The sequence below is a fragment of the Peromyscus eremicus genome, chromosome 6 (genome assembly GCF_949786415.1).
Source record: "Peromyscus eremicus chromosome 6, PerEre_H2_v1, whole genome shotgun sequence".
NCBI lineage: Eukaryota > Metazoa > Chordata > Mammalia > Rodentia > Cricetidae > Peromyscus > Peromyscus eremicus.
The window spans coordinates 17850436-17871546 of NC_081421.1; the positions used below are offsets into that span (position 1 = coordinate 17850436).

The 21111-nt window shown below is 45.9% G+C and overlaps 1 protein-coding gene across 1 annotated transcript in view; it reads right to left on the minus strand.

Moving 5' to 3' along the window:
- Positions 1-19628, minus strand: part of Ankrd50 (ankyrin repeat domain containing 50) — a 34014-nt gene extending 14386 nt beyond the window's left edge. Inside the window, exon 1 of the mRNA XM_059265265.1 lies at positions 18356-19628. Coding sequence (XP_059121248.1) covers positions 18356-18867 — 512 coding nt within the window. The 5' untranslated portion in view covers positions 18868-19628. The remainder of the gene's footprint in view (positions 1-18355) is intronic.
- Positions 19629-21111: the final 1483 nt, after the last annotated feature.

A 21111-nucleotide genomic window follows, 5' to 3' on the forward strand; every position in this document is an offset into this window, starting at 1 on the left:
CAAAGAGAAATGGAAAGGTAATGGTCTAATAGTTACATGTTTGTGTGTCAAGCTGACAAGGGCTAATTGTTTTAGTTTCTTATCAACTTAACACAAACTAGTCATTCCAGGAGGACCCCACCTGAAAAAGTACCTCCGTCAGACTGTAGGCAAGTCTATGGGGCATTTCCTTGATTTGTGATTGATGTGAAAGAGCCTAGACCATGGTGAGAGGTGTCATCCCTGGGCCTATAGTCCAGGGAGAAAGCAAACGGAGCAAGCCAAGGTAACAAGCCAGGAAGCAGCATTACTGCTTCCGTTCCTGTCCCAATTTCCCTTTATGGTGGACTACACGGTAAGCTGAAAGCCCTTTCCTCCTCAGGTTGCCTTTGGTTATGGTTTTAGCACAGCAAGAGAAAAGCAGCTAATAGAATTTAGAAGTGTTTCATGAACAGTTCTCACAGGAGACCTGCACATGGAGAAGGTCTTAACCCATCCTCAATTTAAGAGACCATGAAGTAGTAATTTCACCACTTTTCACTGCAGAGTGCACACCACAATGAAGCCATCTGTTTCCCATCTACATTGTATTTATTTAGATCTGCTGAGATCATCTGCCAGGCTCTGGGGGGATGTTAAGGAATGAAACCCCTGTTCTCTTGATGCTTACAGTCCAAAGAGAAAACAAAATGACATTCAACAAGCCTACTGTACACCCATTACTGCACCTTACCCTATGTAGTATTTTGTCTGCTATGAACATAAAGGTTGATTCAAACAAACAAACCAGTAGCACAGGTTAGTCCAGCAGTTCCCCAAACACACGACCCAAAGATCCCTGTCCTTAGGATCAACCACTCAGAGCCACAGGGTCTGAATGAACTTCAGTGTTTCTACAGTTTCCCCTATAACCCACCCCACACTAGAAACACTCAGGTGCATGCAACCTGGGAAATAAACAAACTGCACACATCACACAAGAGGCAGCCACTGCAACAGAAAAGGAAACAGAAAACAACAGGCTAAGGGATTCACAAGCCTCCCTTCCAAGAGAATGGACCAAGATGCAAAAAACTTTGTGTCTGAGTATAGCAAAATGACTTTCCAAGAAAGCAAGAGTACAGGGATGTGATCTAGAACCTGGCTGTGGGAAACTGTACCCAAGAAGGAGTGCAGAGGAGATTCTGGGAGTGACAGAATTCTCTGTACCACTGTTGTGGAATATTTGAGCAAGCTGTAAAGATGTATTGCTGTTTTACTTTGCCTGCCTAAAGCACCTGATTGGTTTAATAAAGAGCTGAATGTCCAACAGCTAGGCAGGACAGAATAGGAGAGACTTCCGGGGAGAGAAAGGAACTCTGGGAACAAGAGACGAGAGAAGCCAGTGAGACACAGAGGGAGGCAGACATACATTATGGAGAAAAGATAAAGAATCACATGGCAAAACGTAGATTAATAAAAGCAGATAATTAAGTTACAAGAGCTAGTTGGGAACATGCCTAAGCTAAAGGTCAAGCTTTCAGAATTAAAGTCTCCATGTCATTATTTGGGAGCTGGCAGTCCCCAAGTAAAAGTCCAACACAATAAAGTCCTACTATATACCATCACTGAGTCTACGTTTGTCCAAATCATAGAACTGTACAAGAGTCACTATTACTGACTAAAAACTAAAACATTAGCATGATATATAATAAAGTATAATAAACCCCTCCTGGTAACGTGTCCCTTGGTGTGGGCATCTGAATTCTCAGTAGTCGGCTGACTCTGCTCTTCACATACTAATGCTCAGCAAGTTGTTAAACAGAAAGCCTTTGTTCATGGGCTAGCCTGGCTGGGCCTTCAATCCCATCATTACTCCTCAAGCTACCAAAGTCCACCCTGCCCTGGCAGCATGCTGAGTCCAAACACAGGTTTCTGTTTCCAGCCTCTGACCAATAATTGCTACTTACCCATTCCCTGCAACTCTGCAGGCCTGCCTGTGGGCCTTTGAACAGACCCTCTCTTGTGCCAGAACCCTGCTTGTATGCCTGCTACCATGCTCACTCTCCTCTCCACCCCCAGAGCTCAGCTCAAACACACACACAGAAGGCTTGGGATTGTACTGCTCACTCTGCAACCTGACACAGGAAGGGTACTACAAACACACACTGCTCAAAAGCCCTCGACAACTGGGACTAATCAGGTCACCAAGGAACTGTTAGTGTAGTGTCTACCTTCCTCATCTCTAGGGAAGAGAGGGGATGGCCAGGGGAATTCACCTTTTCTCTACCAAGAGCTTACCCAGGACCCTGTGAAGAGTTACTTATGTTTGCTGGATGGATGGAGTGGTCTGATATATTTATAAACCATTTATTTATAAAGATTTTTATCCCAAATACATAAAAAATTTACAACACTCAAGAGTAAGATGCCTATAACTCCAGTACTGACAGAACAGTGTTCTTCATTCCCGAATGTGAACACAAACGACTCACTGCTGGCTTCTACTCAGCTCCTGTGGGCTTGTGGTGGTTGGCTTTATGTGTCAACTTGACTGGGCCACAGGATGCCCACATGTGGTCTTCTGTTCCTCCTGGATGTTTCTAAGGTTTGAAATAGTGGCTCTCACCCAATCATCCAAAAGCTTACTGCATGAATGCGTGAGTTGGACATCAGTTTATTCTTTCTTCAGGTTCAAAAAAAATCAGCTGTTTGGGTCTTGAGAACTTGTACCACCCACTGCCCTGACTCAGGTCAGCTTTCCTAGGTCTCCGGCCTGCTAGCTTCCCACCTTGCAGTTCTTAGCATGCATCACCATGGAGGCAAATTCCTTATAGTTAGTCGGTTTATTACAACTTCTGTGGAGCATTCTGAGGGCCTACTCTAAGGCCATTTTACATGTTCCTTTCTATGTACTCTAAGGATTTCTATGTGGATTCCTTAACTTGGACCCACACAACGTGTTTCTACCACCCATCCGCCCCTTTCTACAGGGTGCTGTGAAATCACTTCATTCTGTCTACAGTACTGGAGAAAGGCTCATTTTGTGTTTAATGAGCTTTTAGGTTTAGGTTCTTGAAATAAACGAATGAAACTGTTCCTACAAACACACTGGCCCTACAAAGATAAGCAGTGTCATATATTGTAAGAAGGGAACTCAGCTGCAGGGCATCTGTGATCCATAAATTCAGCAGAGCTGTTCCAATCAGTAACAGTGGGGAACTTGACCTTCTCAGACATGAGAAATGTCCTAAGAAATACCTGATGCCAACTCTGGGAGTCCAGTCTCAATAAAGCAGAAACAGAGTGACCTGATTCTTCCATTTCTGACAAACACTTATCGTCATTGTTAGGACACAGAGGCTGGTACAAACCTCAGCAGGCAGGATCTTGAATGGTCCTGCTGCCCCAATGGAGGGAAATGCAAATTCTGGAAAAGAGTGTGTGTGCACATGCGTGCATGGGTGTGTGCGAGTTTAAACATATAGTTTAAAGGACATTTACAAAAACCACACACTCAGAACTAGCAAGTAAGAAAACGAAACCCGTAGCTAAAAATGGGACGAGGCAAAGAACAAACAAAAACCAAATCAAATGATACAATTATTTCAAGTAGGTTCCATTAACTTTGTAAATACATTAAAAAAGATCAGGTCCTACAGTGACCTACCACAGGCTCCCTGTGCTGGACAGTTTATGTCAAAGTGACACAAGCTAATGTCATCTGAAAGGAAGGACCCTCAATTAAGAAAAATGCCTCCATAAGATGGGCTGTAGGCAAGCCTGCAGGGCATTTTCTTAATTATTAATTGATGGGGTAGGGCTCAGCCCATTGTGGGTAGTGCCATCCCTGGGCTGGGGGTTCTGAGTTCTAGAAAGCAGGCTGAGCAAGCCAGTGAGCAGCACTCCTCCACAGCCTCTGCATTAGCTCCTGCCTCCAGGTTCCTGCCCTGACTTTCCTCAGTGATGGTCTGTTACCTGGAAGTGTAAACTGAAATAAATCCCTTCCTCCCCAAGGGGCTTGGGCCATGGTATTCTATCTCAGCAATAGTAACCCTAACTAGGGCACTCCCCATCCCCACAGCCCTGGTGCTGTTAAACAATTCCTGGTATTTTTACTTACAATAGGATACCAGAATCCTCTATTAAACTGGGGTGGACAGACATTAAGGCCATTGATCTATCTACAAGAGAGAGTGGAAAGTGGGGCAGCACAAAACTTTGGAGCCCAGGCATCTAAAAGCAAACTGTGTCTCAGTATTAACTCTGCTTCCTATGTAACAGTATTGCTGGATTCTACACATAAACACACACTTCTGCTGTGGGCTCAGGCTTGTGGAGGGGACATGAGAAGGAAAAGGGATGAGGATGGGAAGAGCCAGTGAGGTCCTGTGGATTCTGAACATCTGTGGTTCTGCACTCACTTTGTTACCTGCTCGTCTCGCAGTGAGAATATACACAGCTCTGTATGTCTCTCCACACACTCACAGCTGAGCCAGCCCTTCTCTGGGCTTCAGCATAGTCCTCCTTCAGTGATGAGTGCACTTCTGTTTCAAATGGTGTGATCATAAATTCTGACTCATAGGGCTGAGAGGATGGCTCATGAGGACCACAGTTAGAAACCCCAGAAACCAAGTAAAGTATGCATCTCGAAACCCCAAACTCCTAATGAGAAACGGGACATGAAGACAGGAGAATAAGTTCAAAGGCCAGCGAATCTGGAGTGCACAATGGCAAACAAGAGGAAAATGAAAACAGACACCAAGGGTGTCCACTACCCTCCACATTTACACCATGGTGTCCATAACTTGTAATTGGGCACTACGCTAAGCTGCTCTGATTCCAGGGGAGTGTGAAGAACCAAGATCCTCAAATATTTAGCATCAAAATCCCACACAAGACACTGAATTCTGGGCTGACAGGTCTTTGGGTCACCAGGGCATGCCCCTGAAGAGGTCACTGGGACTCTGGCCTCTTTTTCTCTTTAAATATCCAGCCATAAAGACAGTACTTGTGCTTTGAACATGTCCCCCACTGCTTGCTAGCACCCCCAAAAGAGGCCTAAGGATTATGGGCTCACTGGTTCAGAGACCAGAACTTTAAAAGCTGTGAGGCTTTGTCTTTGAACTGCTTTTCCCACAGACATGTCAGAGTATGATATTACCAGATGACCCCCTTTGAATCCTAGAGTCCCTGTAAAATTTGGTATCCGAGTATTTATCCATGTATGAGCCGAGGACCTGGCCCCAAGTAACATGTGAGGGTCATTTACCTAGCAGGTTAATGCTAAATCTAGCATGTTCTAAATTGTCTTAGAGTACATACTGACATACCTGCCAGTCATTTTATTAATAAAATATTCAATTCTTAGAACAAAACAAAATAAAAACAACAACGACAAAACAAAAAACCCAGGCTTTAATAAATTTTTTTTTTTTTTTGGAGGAGGGGTTATTTGCTTTTTACAGAAGGTTAAAAATACTAATAATTTTTATCTTGTCTTCTCTTGGGAACAACAAACTTAGATTGTGTTTACTTTTCTTAAGAAGAAAATCATCCATCCAATAAATTAAAGCATTCGTAAGAGGGGGAAAAAGATGATGATGGTAGCTGGTATTTCCAATCAGTCAGGGATATCTATTCACTCACCTAACCAACAGTGACAACAACCAGGGGAAATTAAAACGATGTCAGCGTGTAGCCAACCCACAGGAGGAAACCTGTTTCTGAAATCTTGACCAAAGCAAACATGGAATATGATAGCATAAAGAAAAACATACAGAAGGCAAAAGACTTATGGAGAGCACACACACACAAATCTCAGGAAGGCTGGAAGTGAACGGAAAAACATCTATGTCAATGCTAGAATCAACGCAGGGTAGTGACTTTAAGTTTCAAATTGCTACCCTCGCTAGGCGGTGGCACACACCTTTAATCCCAGCACTCGGGAGGCAGAGGCAGGAGGATCTCTGTGAGTACAAGGCCAGCCTGGGCTACAGAGTGAGTTCCAGGAAAGGCGCAAAGCTATACAGAGAAACCAACCCTGTCTCAAAAAACAAAAAACAAAAACAAAAAAAAAAAAAAAAGATCAAATTGCTACCCTCATTCAAAGGTAACACTAATGGCGACACATGGGTGGTGGGTGGACAGCAAACAGAACAGAGTCTGGGGAGCCAGACAACAGAAGAGGGGCATAAAAGGCAGGATAGCCAGCGTGGCCACTCCAGACCAGACCTAGTACTGATGTCCAAAGAGCCCAAGTTACAACACAGCCCAAGAGCTTAGAACAGTCACATTAATATTCATAGGAACAAAAGTAGGGATGGATTTATGTTTAAAGAAACAACACAAGGCACAAATCCACAAAATGGGAAAGCTGCAGGGCATTCCATCCATGGTGACTCTGCAGGGTGAACCTGGTGGGTAGCAGTAGCACAGGGCTGCCTGGGCCACCAGATTATGACACCTGCATCTAAAGACAGGAAGCCCAGATGAACCACAGCTCCAGGGAACAAGGGCGTTTTCAAAGATGGGGACTGGCCTGTTTCAGGATCAGTTGATGATTGGGAGGCGTGAGTGGTCACAGGTGCAGAACAGGAAGCAGCTGGGCCCACCAAGCGACTCAGCCAGGAACCAAGCCCACGGGGCTGGTAGAGGTCAGTCAGGTCCACTTTAGAGAGCAGCAAGTCTGAAGTGTCCACACACAGATTGGTTTTCCCCAAGGTGTGTTTGCAAAGTCCTGGTCGCTGTTTACAAGGCTGAGGAAAGTAGGCCAAGTGTGTCTGCAGGCCAGCAGGCCAGCTCTCAGCCTGCATGCTGGAAAAAGAACTCGGCTCACTTCAAACACAAACAAAACCCTAGAGAACTGGAGGAATGTGAGGCTGGAAAGGGCAGGATGCTACAGAGCTAACCAAGCATCACTGAGGAAGACCTGAACCTCTGAGCCCCAAGGAACTGAGGAGCCTCCAGGACCTGGTCAAAAGTGTGGCAAACTATACCAATGAAGACAAGTGGATCAGGGGTTTGGCAAAGACCACAGAGAAGTCCCAGAGCAGCCGAGTCCTGATGCTAGCCTCCCACTGGCATTGCTGGCCCGAGGAAGGAAAGGTCCTCACTGATGAGAGACACCATCAAAGACACTGCTATCACCCAATACACTGACACACACTTCAGTTTTTATTATGGGTGGGGGAAGGGCTCAGTGGTTAAGAGTGCTTGCTGCTCTTGCAGAGGACCTGAGTGCAGGCCCAGCACCCATGTTGGGTGGCTCATAACTACCTGTAACTCCAGCTCCAGGGGATCCACCACCATCTTCTGTAGGCAGTGCACTCACATGCACAAATCCACTTCAGGCACACACACAAACACATAATTAAGGAATAAAAACAAACCTCTTTTTCCCATTTTATTTTATGTATATGTGTGTTTTGCCTGCATGTACATGTATGTACCATGTGTCTTCTGAGACAAGCCACAAGACCACAGCTTCTCCAGCTTCTACTAGATGTCACTCAAGCATCACAGTAAAAGCTTCAGTGTCCCAAGTCCTTACCCCTAGTGGTCATCCAAGATGCCTGTGGCTTCAGCTTTCTCATGCTGTGGCTACTCTCAAGACTTGCCTGTCACCCACTGCCATGCACAGTCCTCAACTCGCAGGAATGCTTTACAACTGGAACTTTTGTGCATGGTCCTACCCTCCTACTGCAGTGATTCCTTCTTCACGCCTTAACAACCCCTTAGTCAGAAAACTCACCAGGTTCTGAGCCTCCTGCTCCTACTCTGCCTGCTCATTTGTGGCCTTACATGCCAGCAGAGTCCCTCACAAGCCTCGGCTGGATCTGAGCTGCTAGCTCACCTTCTGGGCTTAGATGCTGGAGTTCAGCTTTCAGAACACACCCTCCAATGTCCGGCCCTCACTGGGCCCCTCCCTTCAGCTTCTATTCAGCAGTAACTCAAAATTCCAGCCTTCCAGTTTCCCAGCCAAGATCCCAAGAGTCAGCTCTTGCTTTATTTCTGACATAACTCACATCCAACAAGCTCTCAGGTCAATCTGAACAAACTCAGACGACACTTCTCCTGGGTCCTTCACTTCTCCCAAGTGCAAGCACCTGCACATGGATCATAGCACTGGCCATTTACTGCTTTCCTTGTGTTAGCCCATCTACCCTCTTCTCAAGACATCAGTCGCTGTGACCTTATGAAACCAACAGTCAGATTATTTCTGTCTAAAGAGCTTCAAGGGCTTCCAATCTCCTCAAGGAAACACGAATGTCCTGACAACCATCTAAGGCTCTTTCATGCTCCCGGCTCTTTCTGCCTCCCACTGCGAGCGCTCTCCCAGCCACACAAGCACACCTCTGTTCCTAGACATTAAGCCAACTCCTACCCAGGCCACGACCTTGTACTTGGGATCTCCTCGGTCTGAAGGGCTCTTGTCAAACTTCCTTCTAAACATCCTAAGTAGCCCTATGTGAAAGAGCAACCTTCTCTCTACTTTCCCAGCCCTCACTCCTGCCCTGCTTTGGTTTTCTATAAAACACTGTTACCTGGTATCTTAACTTCTGTGCCAACCACCTCCTTTAGCTATAAAACAAAACAAAACAAAACAAACAAAAAAACCAATAAACACACAGGGTATTTGCCACATCTGCTTATTGCATATCCTAGGACAAGACCTGGTGCATTCCTCACCCCCAATATGCATTCAAACAAACGAATGAACCCAAGTTCAACAACGGCCTCAGCAACACTGCACACCTAAGGCTACTCTCGGGTGGACCCGAGGTTAGTTCTCAGCACCCACACCAACTGGCTCACCACTGTCATTCCAGCTCCAAGAGATCTGACTCGCTCTTCTGGCCTCTTAGGACATCTACACTCATGTGGCACATATGCACACAGACACAAACACATATACATAAAAATAAAGTCAAGTCACACAGGAAAATGCTGCCTAATGATACTGCTACATCACACCATCTGCACAGTGCCTCTCTGGGATGTGGTGATATTTTATTTGTGCTGAAATGAGATTTTATTTGTATAATAAATGCAAATAAAGTTGCCTGGGGGTCAGAGCTAATAGCAAGCCATAGCAGAAGTCTGGCAGTGGTAGCACATGCCCTTAATCCCGACCACATGACAGGCAGATCTCTGTGTGTTCAAGGACACCACCAGCATGGAGACACACACCTTTAATCTCAATACCAACCATAGAAGACCTGGAGGTCTACATAGACAGGCAGTGATGAGGAGGTCATGTGGTTGAGTTTACAACCAATGAGAAGGCAAAACAGAAAGTCAATAAAATGACAGATACACAGGAAGTAGGTCTCTTTCTCAGGGGAAGGACGACAGCGAAGGGTAAAAAGGTGGTTTTAGTCTTAGCTCTTAGCTACTGCTCTGACCTCTTTGGCTTTGAACTCTGCATTTGGCTCCGTGTTTCTTATTTAATAAGACCGTTACATCTACACTGAGACACCAGGTATCCCAGGCCTCAGACCTCTCAGAAAGGCACAGTGAGGTGAAGAAGGACCTCCTTAGTTGTTCTCACTTTCATTCCCTCCGAAAATGGGAGTATTCTGGCTACAGCAGGGAAACGATGTAAAAGAGATTTGTTCATCTACAACTGTGTAATACACATAACTATATGCATAAACTGTTTCACACAAGAAAATGGAGTATTTTAGAACCAAATGTGGTTAAAATAATAAAATTTATATCGATGTGGCCAAAATTAGAATGTTTTATATTAAAACAAGTAGTTGGCTATTAGTTTAATAGTGATTGCTCTTACTATAGTCTAACAACCTCATACTCTCCTTGCTCAAAACGGTAGGCAAAGAGTCAGTTAAAAATACACAGAAATAACCCCAGATCGTGATCATTAAGAAACAGAAAGAAGAGTGAGATGGTAGTATGTTCAGGGCAACTGAGGGTGGGAGCGTAGCTCAGACAGCATACTAACTTGTGTGTGCCCTAAGTGTGAGCCCCAGTACCACAGAAAACAGGACCGGGGCTGAAGGAAGGCTTCTGAAGGCTCTGAGAAGGCCACATCACAGACACACAAGTAGGTCCAGAAGGAACAGCCATACAAAAATGTGTTGGCTGTAAAATAACCTATCTCAAGGATGGGATAAAGACAGTGTGACTCCAAAGCAAGGAAGAGGGTCAAGGCACTGAAGGGCAAGGTCAAAGGCCAAGGCCAGCAGGAGACCATGGAGAGCTCAGGTTTTCCTCTCAAGATGGAAGAGGCGCTGTCAGATATAAAGGGGAGAGGTAACATGACCTGATATTTTCTCTGATGGTCCACGGAAGGCTGCTACAGTTCTGGTAACATAGAGGGATTTAGCCATGGTGGGAAGTGGAGACAGGAGGTGTTGGCTTAATCATGGAGGTAAAACAAGTTGCTGACAGATTGAGTATATGGATGAGTGAAACTGATTAACCCATGACTGCCAGATTTCTAATGAAAACAATGACCTCCCATTTGAAATATTCCTTTCTTCTTAGTTTTGCAGTTATTTTCATAATCGTGGTCTATATCACACACCCCGCCCCCAAGAACAATTATGTATTCTCTCCTTTGTGTCTATGTGGGTGTTTTATCTACTTCAGGCTTGGGGTCAGGTTGCAGCTGGCCTGTCTCTCCGTAACTGTCATCCCTGGACCAGCAGGTCAACTAGAGCACATTCTCACCACAGTTCTGTTACCATGGTAATGGCAAGAAGTACCTGAGGAAAAGCTGCACTGAAGCCTCTGTTAAAGCCACATCTACCACCATGGCACAGGCCTCAATCCCAAGAAAATCAGTGACAGGCATGGCTCTAGAACTCAGCTGCTTGAACTGTGGAGTGCAACTCCATATGGGGTCCCATAACTTTCAAAGAATAACTTTGTAACAGGATAGATTTCCGAACACCACGACTCAAAATTAGCTCAACATAAAATGCAGAATAAATCCAGGTGTGTCTGGGAGCTCAACTGTGCTGTGTTTCAGGACTTCACTGCAGCCTTGGCTCTGAACATGGGACACAGAAACTCCACACTGCAACACTGTTAGACCCAAGTGTGGAGGCCCACAGAGGCTATCTAGTGAGACCTTACCAGGGTCAGAGAATCTGAGCTTGCTTTACGCAGCAGGGCTGCATAATGGGATGACTTGACCTTGGGTGTGTTTACCAGGTGTTTGGAAAGGTCTACACTTGGCTGTACGGTGTGCTTTGATCTTGCAATGTGGAGGTCTTTTGCCCACATTGCCCCTTGGCATATTATAAAAAGCCCTTTTGAATAAACCTCTGGGCTGTTGGGTATTGACCCAGGCCCTCCTGAAGTTATCCTGCATCTCTGTCTTTCTCCTCATCTCTATCTTTCTATCTGACATTTTCTCATTCCTCTCTCTTCCACCTAAGAACTCTTCAAAAGGTGAGAGCAAGTCGCAGCTGGACTCTCAGTCTCCCATACCCAAGGCCTGAAACACTTCAGCTTGGATTTGGGACTTGCATTATGGAATCACCTTGTTTCAGCTCCACCGACAAACTCTTCTGCTCTTACAGAAACATGGTGGCCTATTATGGAAAACAAAGTCTTTCCATGCTTTTCTACTTCACTCCTTGGTCCATAAGCATCAAATTAGCACATCTCTGGATTGTATTTACAACATCTTTTTTTTGCATTTATTTAATAAATGTATGTCAAGTATGTGAGACGTGTGCATGTACACACACACACACACACACACACACACACACACACATACACACACACAAGGGTTAAAAAAAGAAAAAGGAAAGACACCTTGGAAGAGTAAGTTTGGACAAAGGTTAGTGAGGGATGGCCAAGCGAAATGACAGGTACAGATCAGGATTAACTGTCCATCTGCTGACATGTTAGAAAGCTGCACTGTTGACCATGTCACTAGGTAAGATAGAAGTGTGTACATCAATAACATGTGAGGGTGCTCTGTAAGGAAAACCTGAGAGAAAGCCGAGGAAGAGCCACCAAAGAACGGTCATAGGGGCTCCACGAGAAAGAACAATGAGAACCTCTCAATGACATCAGCTGTGTGAAAGGCAGGTTGAGCCACGAGCTCAGAGGCCACCAATCATACACCCAAATCTCCCTGTGAGTATGCCTGACAGAAGTCACATTCAGTAAGAACTGAGTGACAGAGAGGAGGAAGAAGTGCCATTTACAGGTACAAGTTCAAGACACCCTGAGTACAAGCTTGTAGAGAACACTCAGGGAGTTTCTGACATATACAAACAAATGCAACTGTCTGCATGTAAGAGTGCAGACAGAGTCAAGCAGAGCACAGCAGCCCCACATGCAGACAGCAGCTGGCCCAGACTCCACATCCTGACTGTTAGAGAACCTTCCCTAGCAATGAACAAAAATCTGGATGTAAATGTTAAATCCGGAACTGGGTAAAAATATTCCAACTTGTAGGGCACAACTTTCTTCTTTTTGGTCTGAAATAAAAATGAAAGTTATCCAAAGTAAATTAAAAATATGGACACAGGAGCAAAATGCCATGTCAGGTGTTATATGAGTGCTGGGAGGCCGAGGATTTGGAGCAGCTACAGAGAGCACTTGAGGTGCTCAGCTCTCAGAGTCCACCTTGGAGCAAGAGAACAGAACTGAGGGAGAGAAGTGGGAGGCTCAAAAAAATGGAAACCCATCCTAGAGGAAAATCATAGAGTGGGGCTGGCGAAACATCTCAGGGATTAAGGGTGCTTACTGATCTTCCAGAGGACCTGAGTTCAGTTCCCAGCACCCACATGGCAGTTCACAACCACCTGTCACTCCAGCTCTAAGGGATCCAACTCCCTCTTCTGGACTCTTTGGACACCTGAACTCATGCACAAACCCATACACAAACACACACATACATATCATTAAAAATGCTTTTAAAAATAAATAAATATTTTAAATGGTAGAGCAAAGGTTGAGAATGGTCTTGACCTGAAAGACACCTACAAAGTTTTGTGTACGAAAATAAAATTTTTGCTGTGTTTAAACATTTTTATAGGGATCTTCAATTTAGAAATACTTAAGAATGAAAAATGAAGAGGGTGGAGAGACGGCACAGCAGTTAAGGAAACTACAGAGGGCCTGAGTTTGATTCTCTGCACCCACATCTAGTGGCTCATAACCACCTATTACTCTAGCTCCTGGAGACCCGACAACTTATTCTGATGTACATATACACACACATTTTTAATTTTCAAAAATACTTTAAAAAAAGAATGGAAAATGACAGTTATCCTAAGTAGCATTAGTTATAAAAAAACAAGTGACAGAAACAGAATATTTTGTCATGAGCACACACAAGGGAAGAGGAAAGCAGGCCTTCAGCCTTGAGTCCTCTGTTGAAGAGGTGAGATGAGATATGGGGATCTGGCCACTAAATTACCTGATGCCAACTCACACAGAAGGTTACTAAATTAAAAATCACTACATTAGTCTGTTCTGCATTTAAAACTAGCCTTAACAATACAATATTTTTGTTTTTAACTCATTCAAAGGCTTCAGCCTTTCAGTTATGTTAGGGAATAATTTAGATAGGCAAGCAGCATTATGCATTCATTAAATGATAATTACTTAGCAGCTGCTGACATCATGCAAAATGCTAACTAAGCACTACAGTAGACAGGAAAAGTTCCTCAGGCACGAATGACATCATGAAGATGGTGAAGAGAGGTGGGAACAAAGGATGCCTGCGTGAGTAAGAGACCCCAGGTAAGAACATGGAGATGGCAGATGAAGTCACCCGACAGATTCAGACCTTCCAGGATTCCTGTTCTGCTGGGTGGGGATGGGGATTGATCTCTCAGCTGGAGATCTTCTTTTGTGAGTCCACTGCCCTTGACCACTAACACACTTAACTGCTAAACTCTCAGTACCTAGAGCCATTCACCCATCTTTAATACTTCCTCACAATTCTATTCCACCTACACTTAATACCAGAGGGAAAGGGAAACCTGCGAGTGTCATCCAGAAATAAAGGCAGAGATAGAGATGATAGCTTCTGGGCACCGTGTCCACCTAAATCTGGAAGGTCTAGCTGGGAGTTTGTAGCCTAGTGAAATGACATCTTCTGTCCTGCTTCTAAAGCACACAGCAGCTACTACCCGCAACACCTCACTACAGAGATAGTTACATTTGCTCACAAATAACTGGTATTTACTAATGGTTACAGGGCTGATGGAAAGCCCTGCATCACTTGTTCTAACACTAGAGAAGAAGCCATGTTGAAGGCAAAACACACAGCTTTGTAATGAAAACCTGAGGGGCGGGGAGGGGCAGAAAGAAAGCAACCAGCCATCAGTTCTCAGCACAAATAAAACTGAAAGAATTATAAACTTAGTTCCTTTGAATAACAGAAATGAATTTTTTAAAAAAAACCTGTAAAAATATACAATTGATAACTAAATGAAAATGAAAAGAAACAAGCAATAGTATGTTTTTATGTCTCTTCATTAAATGAAATAATCCTGTGTGTGGCACAGTGTTCATGTGCCACAGGGGCACTGTAACGGGTTTTCAACCTTAACCTCTCTTCATAGAAGCGGGATGGGCACCACTTAGAATTTAATCTCTCTGATGGCATACACTGCTGACTCAAAACTCGGCACGACTCTCACTGTCTGCTCATGAATGAATGAATGGGTGAATGGATGAATGAAGAGAGAAGAACCTTGGACAACTACATCTGAGAGGCAGCATGCCATGACTGAGGGGAAAGTAGCTGCATGTGTCACCAGATGAAAAGTCACTGCAATAAACCCAGCCATACATCACGCCATGTAAGAATGTACCTAGTGGTACCACACAGTCTACATGGACTAAGTAAAATACAGGGAAAAAGTTAAAAAGTGAAATGGAGGGGACAGTTAGGTGGATGAAGAAGATATGACTGACTCTCCCCTCAGCCAGTTCCCCAGCTTTTTTCTCTTCAACTATAGACTGCTGTCCTGATGTTTCCTGTGTATTCACAAAGCCATTGACGCTATCAAGATTTATATGTTAAGAAAGTGATGCTACAAAAGCTGGCTTTGAAAGTTTTACTGAAAGGAGAAAGAATGATTATATTTTTCTAGGCTTACATTTATATTTTATTTAATCCCGCATCAATTATCTAATTTCACACCATGCTGGCTAGTTTTGTGCCAATGTGACATAAGCTACAGTCATCTGAGAGGAAGGAACTTCAATTGAGAAAATGTCTCCAGAAGACTGGGCTGTACGCAAGCCTGTGGCACATTCTCATTACTGATGATTGATGGGGCACAGCCCCACCCATTGTGGATGGTTCCATCTCTGGGCTGGTGGTCCTGGGTTCTATAAAAAACCAGGCTAAGTCATGATAAACAAGCCAGTAAGCAGCACTCCTCCATGGCCTCTGCATCAGCTCCTGCCTCCACGTTCCTGCTGTGTTTGAGTTCCTGTCCTGACTTCTGTTGATGATGAACACTGATGTGGAAGCATAAGCCAAATAAACCCTTTCCTCTCCCAGTTGGTCATAGTGTTTTGTCACAGAAACCCTAACTAGTAACCCTAACTAGTACACATCCCCTTAACTGTCTACTACTATTTCTCCCCAAATAAAGTAGCTACTTGGAAACAACAGCCCTCTCCTGGGTGACCTGTTGAATGGTGTCTATTCAGGTCCAAATCAAACATGTTCCTAATAAATTTTTCTGAAGAGCTCAAAGTGACTTGTCTGGGTTCACTCTGTACTGCTGTAACAAAACACCAGAGTGGGAAGGGTATAAATAATGGGCTTACTGGATTTCCTACAGTTCTAAAGGGTGGGAAACCCACGATGAAGAGACTTAGCTCATGAGGGACTTCTTGCTAAATGACGGAAAGGAAAGTCAAGCAAGCAGACACACAGGAAGCATAGGTAAGACCCTCAAGAGGCAGCACTTCTGTCAATCAGAAGGGCAATGTGGTTGTGGTTTTCACCTAGGGCCCTAGCTTGGCTTCCCTCCCTTCGATTAGCTAGTAACTTCAAATCAGACAGAAAAATAAATACAGACTAAAGTTTGAATAGGAGAAAATTTCCTGAATATTTTTAGGAAAATCAATGATACTATGAAGAATGAGATGCTTGGGATGAAAATACATTTAAAAAAAGGGTGGGGGGAGGCACAAAGTTACCACACAAGAGTTTGAACTCTTAGGTATCAGATGGCACACTCTAGAAATAATTAAGATGTCACCCAGACAGCTTATGGAATTATTTAAAACCCAGCTCCTTAATTATTAAGTTACCTTCAGAAAAGGCAGTAAGGGGGAAGAGGGGTGCTTATGTACCATCTGTAAGGCATGCAAGGCTTCCACACAGGGTGCCCTCCACCAAACCTACCAGCTGCCTGAGTCTGAGCCACAGGCTTGTACTGACTTCCTCACCAGCTTACAGGCAGTAGCCCTGAATGTGATGGCGAGCAAAACAGAAGATTTGCCCAGTGTTTTCCTGGACTGGATTCACATTAACAAGTCTAGAAGAACGCCACACCTCTCAAACCCTAGCCCAAGCTGACTTCCATATTTAAACTATTCACCTTCACTCCTCACGGTGACTCTACCTATATGACTACTTTCCAATACTGTGATTAAATGCCTAACAAGAAGCAACTTAAGAGGAGAGCGCTTTGGGTACACAGTTTGGGAGCTCACAGTCCACTGAAATGGGAAAGGCATGGTGGCAGTAGCTTGGGGCAGATGGTCACATTACTTCCACGGTCAGGAAGCAGAGAGCAGAGAGGAAATGGGGTGGGGCTACAAACTTCACGGTCTATCCCCAGGGACCCACTTCCTTAAGTTGGGCCCCACCTCTAGGACTACACCTAACTGGCCCAAGCTTTGAAACACAAGAGTCTATGGGAACATCTCCCATTCAAACCCCACTCTGTCACTCTATGGGCCATCTGAACATGGTACTAAATACACGCCAACACCTCCCAGCTCTCCACCTTTACCATCTACAACTTCTATTACTCAGAAGTTCATCAAGCAACTCTTCTAGTTACAATTATATACAGATATATTTCAAATGTCAGGTTATGCTGTTGTGTGAGATTTTGATGGTGTTCTGACCAATAAAGCTTGCTTGGAGTCAGAGGGCAGAGCTAGTCACGAGCTGACCAAATTTAACCATAGAGATTTTGGAGGACTGAGGACAGATAGGACAGGAAGTAGTAAGGCGGGGCAGAGAGGGATCTTGGCCCTTTTGGAGGAAGGAACGGAGCTGGTAGGAGAGGACTGGTGGCTTCTCTGCTTCTCTGGTCCTTCAGGTTCTTACCCCGATATCTGACCCCAGAATGTTTATTGATAAAGAATATGTAGGTTAACGCTTCAGTATGTAACTTAACCTGTTCAACCTCAGGTAACTTCCTTCTGCTTTCTCTCCCTCAGCTTCCTCATCAGGAAAATGGACTAAAGGTTCCCACGTCACACAATTCCTAAGAAAATTACATGCCTTACTATTTGTAACACACTTAGCATTAAGTTGTTGATTCCACAGTGTGGGCTATCATTAAATACTTCCAGTATCACCTGCAAAAGTTGTAGATTTCAGGACATAAAGCACACTGCTTTTGTCATCCTTAGCAAATCCCTCCTCCAGACACACAAACCTCTCAGTTGAGAGTGCAGAGCACTTTACACAGACTTGGCCCTGGAGGAGGTAGGCAGTGTGTTGGAGAAACAGGTACACTACAGCAAAAGTGAGGCGCAGAGGACACCAGGACTGTTTCTCCATGAGAGAGACGGACTAGCCAAACTTATCTCCAAGGAATGGCGTTTCCTGGAATGCAGCTTTGCATCTGAAACCATTTTCAAAAGCAACATGTTCCCTTACCCCAACCCTTCTATCAGAGATTCTTACATGAGTAAAACAATGTTGTCTTCAACACTTAAAGCATAAAGATGCTTCAGATGTTCACTATTTTATAAAGATCGCCACAGATCACTCAACCTTTCCTGTAGTAAATAGGAGAATAAACTCCACCACATAAACACATTTCCTGAAGACTCTGTTTTAGAGAAAGTACCTTTCGTAGTTAAACAAACTATAAATACTACTATGAACAAAAGCTGGCCTCCGTGAAATCGCACCCCACTGTCCCAGCACCTAATAGTTGTGTCTTAGGACAAATTCCCCTCCCCATCTACAGGCACTGTTTAAGAAAGGAGCATTCTGTTATTAAATGAGCAAAACTAAGCTTCACTTCCAAGCCACACACTGTGCAATACAAAGCTTAAGTCTGGTTCTCTTTTCTATTAAAACTAAGGCGGTGTAGTGAGAAACAGTGATTTACGTCCAACAACTGAGCGGCATCTCAGCCTTGGATGCATAGACATGCAAGCACAGCTACCTTCTCATGGTTACCTTTTAAATGCTTCCGCTGGGTTCCTCTCACACTCTCCAGGCTCCAGGAGACTTTGGACAGCTGGATCTCTTAACTTGTCCTCATAACCTTGGAGGAGTCCACTTTGGCAGATCTGGGCTACCAGACCTCTGATAAACCCTCCAACACACAAAGTGTCCGAGTCCTGGGCTTTGCAGAAGTGGAAAGCCAGAGCCTGGCGGTGCAGACCTCTCTGTAGGCTGGCTGGTGAGCTTGGCCACAAAAGCTCAGTGCACAGGGCTGTTTTCCCACTGCCGGGCCCTCCCACCAGCAACACACCCCAGGAGGCCCCCTTCCCAGAGATGGCACTAGCATTATTCCCAGCATTCCCGACGAGGGACTGCGTGTTGGCTGCAGTGGTGCAGCAGCTTGACTTCTCCTGGAGGCAGTGCTGAAGTTTGTGGAAAACCCATTCCCGACAGTAAAACTGCTTCCCTTGCAGGAGACTCGTTTGGGCCATTTTGCAGACTTTCTCTTCCCAAGGATTAGTCATAATAGATTTTGTTTTGTTCTTAAATCTTCAGTGTGGGCTAGAATCCGGATTCATTGCCACAGGCTTCACGTCCATTTGTGCATAACTTATATGTTAGTTAACTGGGAATGGCCAGTTACAGTAAAATTCAACAGCCCCAGAGTTCATTTGGCAAAGGAATGTGCACGTCTTTATTTGGTTCCATAGCCTTAATTAGCAAAGGAGATATTTATTTAATTGTCAAGCAGATGTGAAACTGGCTTGTCCCAAAGCTGGGCAACACCATTCCTGGATCTCTCGGGGTCACAGAACTCTGTGGCTCAATCTGGAGTTCATGTGATGGTAGATGTTTCAAGTACACAAATGAGAAAACACATCTGGAAACAGAAGCAAACGGCCAGTGCTTGGATCTGTAGAAAACGCCCCCACAGCACTGCAAACCTCAGTGCTCTATCTGAAATCAAGATGCAGAAAAGCCATCCATTATGTTAAGTGGCACCAGAGAGATTGCATTTAGACAGTATGTAGGTAGCGCTGTGCCTCTCTCGCTGAAGGATGAGCATTCCGAGCCTACAGCCTAGCTCTTGCCAGTTTCAGACATCTGACCACTGCCAGGGAACTGTTTCAAATTAGAGTCTCTTATGTGGCAAAAATCACAAACCTCTGTTGACACCTTCTTAATGGAAAACATTCATAAAATAAATTTTTTGAGATGACAGATTCTTAATAGACCTGTTTGTAGATTCCTTGATGTTCCCATGTCCAGGTAGTCAACAATTCCCAAAACTAAAATGAAGCAAACAACAATATCTTTAGTGCCAAATGCTGCGTTAAAACCTATTTGTTACAACTCACCCCATAAAGCACTTTCAAAAAGTTACATGATTACCCCTTAAATAAACCCATTTTCCTTTTTATACTCTTTTCTTCTCCTATGGGTATGCTTCTGAGACAGACTTTAACAGAATTAACCCAGATTTTAAAAGCCTCACTGTCGAAACGGAAACAAAATGGTACTTTATGCCACCTACAGCAACACCCTGGATTTCAGTCCAAAAGCCCTCGCAGTGTAGCTGTGCAAGAGCGCCACTGAGGCAGCTCGGGCTTGCCCCGTCCGGCGGGGCTTCTTTGTTGATAGTTTGCAGACCGTAGGGGAAGCACCGGGCTGCGGCTGCACCGGACCTGCTCCCGCAGAAGGCCGGCTGAGCCCGGGCAGGCAGTCCCCACTCGGGCCCAGGAGGTCGCCTGCTTCCCTTCGTGCTCGCGGCCGCAGCTCCGGCCCCGGCTCCGCTGACAGACAAAGGCTCGGAACGAGGTGCAGCCCGGTGCGGCGCGGGCAGGGCGCGGCCCAGGTCCCGCCGCGGGCGCCGCCTCCAGCCCCGGGAATCCAGAGAGGGTCTGACCCGCCCGGCCCGAGCTTCGCTGACAGAGGCCGCTCCACCCGGCCCGCGGTTACCTCAGTCCTTTCAGCTCCACGCTCTCGGGTTCCCCGCCGCCGTGCCGCCGTTCCGCCGCCCCAGCCCCCGGTGCGCTCCGCCTCGCTCCTGCCTGCGGCTCCCGGCCGCCGCCAGCCCGGCCGCCCCGCACCGCGGCGCTCCCGCCCAGCCCCCACAGCCGCCACCGCCGCCGGCGCAAAGACTGTCTCCGCCAGCGCCAGCGCCCCGCCCGCCGCGCAGGCCCCGCCCCTCACAGACACCGCCCACCCCGCCCCGCTGCACGCAGACCACGCCCTTCGCGGACCACGCCCCTCCTGATAGGTCACGTCCCACATAGACCCCGCCCTGCCCACTCAAGCCCCACTCCATTGGCCCGTCTCTCGCAGGCCCTGCCCAACCTTTCTTTTCCCCACAGGCCCCGCCTAGTTCATAGCCCCGCCTCATCTGCCAAGCCATTCCCTTCAGGCCCCACGGGCCATGGCCCCGCCCCACCCCGCCCACCGTCCTCTGCACCCGCACCGAGCTAGAGCAGGCAGTGGTGCGGCGGGTGACTAGGGGTAAGGCGGCGTCCTGGTCCCCAAGCTCGGCTCCGTGACTGCCTTTGTGCGGTGGGTCCAGGGGCTCTCCCGTGCAAAACCGGCCTGTCGTTAGCCCCCCGTGCCTTGCTAAGAAGGAGGCTCAGTTAGGCCCGCCCAGGCTGAGGGGCGGGGCGTCTTCTCGCATATGCTTAACTCCTGCACCTGTAGTGCTGCGCACCTTGTCCAGGTCGCAGCGAACCTGCAGAAATGGGTACATTCTCCAGAGCTGCCGGAAAGCAGATTTTTACAAA